Below are 6,290 nucleotides of genomic sequence, written 5' to 3'. Positions count from 1 at the left end.
GCAAAATGGTGAATGCCATAGCAAAAATGCCAAGTCTGTATTTTAGAAAAGTCCAACTCTAGCTGTGGAATCAGAGTGCAGAGCCTCTTATGATAGATAATGCAGATCCACCTCACTTATTTTCAAGTTCTTTCCAGGCTCTGGCAGGCACCACTGCATCAGTTTGTACTGGGGTTACATTTTCAAGGTTATCTCTATACCTACAAGGGCTAGAAACATTTCTTTTTTAAGAGCAAGAGCTCAGATAATGGAGTACAACTCCATACCAAGGAGTCAATTCTGCAGCATATTCCATCACAATAGAAGTAGACAAAGCCTGAGTATAGTGTGATTTATTACAGATAATAATTAGTATTTTTAAAAAGCCTCTTCAGTTTTCAATCTGGATTAAATTTGATCACAGCACCACATCTCAAACAATTTAGGAATGTTTAGAGACTTGATCATTTTGAAATACATTACTTAGAGATGAAATTTAAAGTATAATTTGTTTTCTAAAACAGTACTAACCATGCCTTTTTATATCAAGATCTTATGTTTATAGTTAGCTGTAGTTATAATTGCCATTACACTGAAGTGTTACATAGCTTTTTGTACTGCTTGCAGTAATATGTGCAGGTGTAGCAACATGACATGGCTGTTTTATAATCCACAGCCATTACCTTCAGTTATACATAAACATAAAAAAACAAACAAATTAAAATCTGAAGAGTTCACTCCTCACAGAAACATAGAAGAAAAAGTTCCCAAAAGCTTAGGTTTTGTTCACCTAAGTCAGTTAGTCTTTGATCAGCAAATCTATAGTCTGCTGATTCTAAAATAACATTTTCCCTCCACTTGCTTGTAGGAATCTTCAGTTGGAATCTATGCAGACTCTTCCTCTGCTGAAATCACTACTTGCCAGTCAGCTAACTGATTAAATCTATACACTTAACTGAATGATTGGTTAAAGAAAATCCTGCTGCACAATGCTTCTGGGCTCAGCTCCTAACTCACACAGCACACATGGCCCTCTGAAAAGCAGCTGCCTGACTGCTTGCCCTCATGGAGTCTGACCCCGGCAACAGGGAACCTATTGGAGCATACCCAAAACTACCACTCCCAATTCCAGAAGCTTTGGGATGTGGAGTGATTAATCTGCCTAGCAACAATGATACAGACACAACTCACTCCTACCTCCCCCACAAAGGGTCTCTTAAAGAGCTATCTCCCTATTAGGCACATGCGTTACACTGACTTTTCAGAAAGTCCAAATTAATCAACTAACTGGATAAGTGGTCTATTTTCTTCATAAAGTAATATAGAAAAGTAAAATTAAAAAGTCAATTTTTAATGCAAGAAAGGTGCTTAGTATAAAAAGTACTATAAAAATGAGTTAGGAGGCTAGTTTCAAAGCTGAAAGATAAACTGGGAAATAATTGCAAGATTGTTTCATGTTGGTTTTAATGTTCAAAATGTAGCATCTTTTATTACTGCACAAGCAAATAAAGCTACAATTAACATAGAGCAAGTCTGAAGCTCTTCCATTAGTGAAACTGCAGAAAAACCTGAGTCTCTGGATTACGTGTAGAAGTGTGAGCAACAAGGGTGTTGTTGTGGTGGGAATCTACTATAGACCACCAGACCAGGGGGAGGTGGATGAGACTTTCTTCAGGCAACTAACAGAAGTTACTAGATCACAGGCCCTGGTTCTCATGGCGGACTTCAATCACCCTGATATCTGCTGGGAGAGCAATACAGCGGTGCACAGACAATCCAGGAGGTTTTTGGAAAGTGTAGGGGACAATTTCCTGGTGCAAGTGCTGGAGGAACCAACTAGGGGCAGAGAAGTTCTCGACTTGCTGCTCACAAACAGGGAAGAATTAGTAGGGGAAGCAAAAGTGGATGGGAATCTAGGAGGCAGTGATCATGAGCTGGTCGAGTTCAGGATCCTGACACAAGGAAGAAAGGAGAGCAGCAGAATACGGACCCTGGACTTCAGAAAACCAGACTGACTCCCTCAGGGAACTGATGGGCGGGATCCCCTGGGAGAATAACATGAGGGGGAAAGGAGTCCAGGAGAGCTGGCTGTATTTTAAAGAATCCTTATTGAGGTTGCAGGAACAAACCATCCCAATGTGTAGAAAGAATAGTAAATATGGCAGGTGACCAGCTTGGCTTAACAGTGAAATCCTTGCTGATCTAAAACACAAAAAAGAAGCTTACAAGACGTGGAAGATCGGACAAATGACCAGGGAGGAGTATAAAAATATTGTTCAGGCATGCAGGAGTGAAATCAGGAAGGCCAAATCACACTTGGAGTTGCAGCTAGCAAGGGATGTTAAGAGTAACAGGAACAGTTTCTACAGGTATGTTAGCAACAGGAAGAAGGTCAGGGAAATTGTGGGCCCCTTACTGAATGGGGGAGGCAACCTAGTGACAGAGGATGTGGAAAAAGCTAATGTACTCAATGCTTTTTTCGCCTGTCTTCACAAACAAGGTCAGCTCCCAGACTACTGCACTGGGCAGCACAGTATGGGAGGAGGTGATACAAGATACAGAGGGACCTAGACAAATTAGAGGATTGGGCCAAAAGAAATCTGATGAGGTTCAACAAGGACAAGTGCAGAGTCCTGCACTTAGGAAGGAAGAATCCCATGCACTGCTACAGACTAGGGACCGAGTGGCTAGGCAGCAGTTCTGTAGAAAAGGACCTAGGGGTTACGGTGGACGAGAAGTTGGATATGAGTCAACAGTGTGTTGTTGCCAAGAAGGCTAACGGCATTTTGGGCTGTATAAGTAGGGGCATTGTCAGCAGATCGAGGGACGTGATCATTCCCCTCTATTCGGCATTGGTGAGGCCTCATCTGGAGTACTGTGTCCAGTTTTGGGCCCCAAACTACAAGAAGGATTTGGAAAAATTGGAGAGTCCAGCGGAGGGCAATAAAAATGATTAGGGGGCTGGAGCACATGATTTATGAGGAGAGGCTGAGGGAACTGGGATTATTTAGTCTACAGAAGAGAGGAGTGAGCGGGGATTTGATAGCTGCTTTCAATTACCTGAACGGGGGTTCCAAAGAGGATGGATCTAGACTGTTCTCAGTGGTACCAGATGATAGAACAGGGTAGGCAACCTATGGCACGTGTGCCGAAGGCAGCACACAAGCTCATTTTCAGTGGCACTCACACTGCCTGGGTCCTGGCCACCGGTCCGGGGGGCTCTGCATTTTAATTTAATTTTAAATGACGCTTCTTAAACATTTAAAAAACTTTATTTACTTTACATACAACAATAGTTTAGTTATATATTATAGACTTATAGAAAGAGACCTTCTAAAAACGTTAAAATGTATTACTGGCACGCAAAACTTTAAATCAGAGTGAATAAATGAAGACTCGGCACACCACTTCTGAAAGGTTGCCGACCCCTGTGATAGAACCAGGAGTAAAGGTCTCAAGTTGCAGTGGGGGAGGTTTAGGTTGGCTATTAGGAAAAACTTTTTCACTTGGAGGGTGGTGAAGCACTGGAAGGGTTACCTAGGAAGGTGGTGGAATCTCCTTCCTTAGAGGTTTTTAAGGTCAGCCTTGACAAAGCCCTGGCTGGGATGATTTAGTTGGGAATTAGGTCCTGCTTTGAGCAGGGGGTTGGACTAGATGACCTCCTGAGGTCCCTTCCAACCCTGATATTCTATGATTCTATGAGAAGTGTAAATACAAGTAAAGATGATGGAGTTTAATGTGCCTTGTGGCAATATTGAATAGTAAGGTCCAATAGTGAATAAACCAAATTGAGGAAAAACAAATATTGCAGGGCTCCTTGAGAGACTATACAATGAATAAAGACAACCAATTTTAATTTCCAAGAGAAGATACATAATTCTAGGTGTCAAAGCATGATGATTCAAATACCTTCCTCCTTATCTGAGTGAAGGGAAGAGGCAGGTCCTACACAATTGTGTGAGGACACCTGCAGGTATCACGTGCCCTAGCCATGAAGGGGTCCCACCCAGTGGCCTCAGTTGGGGTAGTGATGGTGCCCCCGTTTTCCCTCATTAGCTGGTTTTAGAGTTAATACCCCTTGAAGCTGACTAGATGGGTCTGAGTGCTCAGTCTCTGGCCAATCAGCACTCTTGTTCCAGGCTGGCTGAAGACTCGGGCATATGCCTTGGCCATAGTTACATTCACTTCATGATTCATCGTTTTAATTGTCATCAGGGTAGAACTAAGCTTTATTTTTAAGTCAGTGCGGTGCTTGGGTTGTAGCTTCCAGGGCCTTTTGCTGCAGGAGGATTGCGGGGACGAACACAATTGGCCAAGCAGTGCCACTGACCCGGCTGCAGTGTTGTTATTACAGAGCGGGATTAGCGCTCGGGGCTCCCAGCCCAGCTGAGCAGCGGGCTGCGGTGCCTGGAGCCGGCAAGCGGCGCTGCTCCCGCTCCCGCCTTTTCTCACGGGCAACAGCTGCAGACTGCTGCGCTCATTGGTCATAACGGGCCGGGCAAGCAGGCCCCGCCCCGTGCCCATCTACGCATCGCAATGACGTCATGGGGGCGAACGCGCTTCCGCCCTATCGGATTCGAAGAGTCCCTTCCCTGCACCGGAAGTTGCCGTCCCCGATCAGCTCCTCCCCTTGGTTGTGTGCGCGTGGAACCCTCCCGCGTGCCTCGTTCCCTCCGGAAGCGTTTCCGGGTTCAGATGGTTCCGCTCCTCTCTCTGCCCCTCGCTGCGTCGGACGCTCCCGGATCCCGGAAGTGGCCCCTCCTGCCCGCTCCGGCTGCTGCTGGCCGTGAGGATGGCGGAGCCGCCCCCGGAGCTGGGCGACAGGGAGATCCGCGACAGGCTCGGCCTGTGGGACCGCAGGCCCCGGCCCATGGCGCCTCTCACCGACCGACAGACGGACTCGGTGCTGGAGCTCAAAGCGGCGGCCGAGAACCCGCCCGTCCCGGCCGAGGTGAGCGGGGAGGGGCAGCAGGTGGCGCGGAGCGGCCGAGGCCGGAGACTGTGGCGGGGCCGGAGGTCGGGGGGCGTCTGGCGGACGCTGGGACCTCCCCGTTCCCTTGACGGGAGCAGCTGCCACGTAGCCAGGCTGGGAATCGTGGTCTGGGCCCGAGGCAAGAATATAAAATTGCGCCCTCCCCCCTCCATATAATGTCATAGTAGTTACTTTGTAAAAAAAACAAATGTAAATAACAAGAATAATAATGATAATAGAACATTTATTTATTTTAATCATAAGATCTGCGTACAAAATCAACTCATGCATATAAGGTGTGTATCATAGTGCATCATGAACGGTCCGGGTCGGGGCTCGCCTCGCAGCCGCACACTGGGGTCCGGGTCGGGGCTCACAGCCCGGTGCAGGTGTCGGGGCTCACAGCCGCACGATGGGGTCGGGGTCAGGGCTTGCAGCTATTCGCAGGGGTCGGGGCTCGCAGCCCGGTGCAGGGGTCGGGGCTCGCAGCCCGGTGCAGGGGTCGGGGTCGGGGCTCGCAGCTGCACACTAGGGTCGGGGTCGGGGCTCACAGCCCGGCGCAGGGGTCGGGGCTCACAGCCCGGGGTCGGGGCTCGCAGCTGCACACCAGGGTCGGGGCTCACAGCCCGGCGCAGGGGTCGGGGCTCGCAGCCGCGCGTCCCTGTCGGGGTCGGAGCTCACAGCCCGGCGCAGCGGTCGGGGCTCGTAGCCCCGCAGCTCCACACAGTGGTCAGGGCTCGCAGCCATGCGTCTCGGTCGGGGCTCGCAACTTGCAGCCGTGCGCCGGGGTCGGGGCTCGCTCCCCCTTACATAACCGGGTTGCGACCCCCAGTTTGAGAACCAATGATTTATAATTACTGTTGGGTGTATTCTATTTATTTTCCATTTACATTGTACATTTGTCATGATGCAGTGTGCATATTATGTAATTATAATTTTTCATAAAATAATAATTAAAAAACGTAATTTGTCTTTTTCTGTGCCCCTCAGCTTTGTGCGCCCGAGGCAAGTGCCTTACTTGCCTTGCCCTTGTTACGGCACTGGTCTGGGCTGGCTGGAGGCTGCTACCCGGGGCCCGCTGGGAGCGTATCGGGCCACCTCCTGCTGCCCAGGACGAGCCCTTGGTCTGGGTGGTGCTTTGCCCCAGGGCGCATCGATCCTGTGCGGAGCTGCCCCCCGGTGGGAGGAGGACCCGGGTTTGGCAGGCAGGGACCTCGCTGGTGGTACAGGAGGGGGCCCGCAGGGCACTGGTGAGGCAGCGCAGCCTAGCTCGCAGTGCTGTCCTGGAGATGAAATGAGCGAAGTCTTGAGGAGTTATGTGGTTAAGAGGGCCTCTCTG

The 6,290-nt window shown here is 49.3% G+C and overlaps 1 protein-coding gene across 2 annotated transcripts in view; it reads left to right on the top strand.

The window, feature by feature from the left end:
- The first annotated feature begins 4,691 nt into the window (after nt 1–4,691).
- The window catches only part of LOC112111213 (conserved oligomeric Golgi complex subunit 3), a 47,563-nt gene continuing 45,964 nt past the window's right edge, over nt 4,692–6,290 (top strand). For both annotated transcript variants that reach the window (XM_024206533.2, XM_029912046.1), the window contains exon 1: nt 4,692–4,930. In XM_024206533.2, coding sequence (XP_024062301.1) covers nt 4,772–4,930 — 159 coding nt within the window. In that variant the 5' untranslated portion in view covers nt 4,692–4,771. The remainder of the gene's footprint in view (nt 4,931–6,290) is intronic.

The sequence above is a fragment of the Terrapene carolina genome, unplaced genomic scaffold, assembly GCF_002925995.2.
Source record: "Terrapene carolina triunguis isolate 2854851 unplaced genomic scaffold, T_m_triunguis-2.0 Scaffold18, whole genome shotgun sequence".
Taxonomy (NCBI): Eukaryota; Metazoa; Chordata; order Testudines; family Emydidae; genus Terrapene; species Terrapene triunguis.
This window is presented reverse-complemented; position numbering and strand designations above follow the sequence as displayed.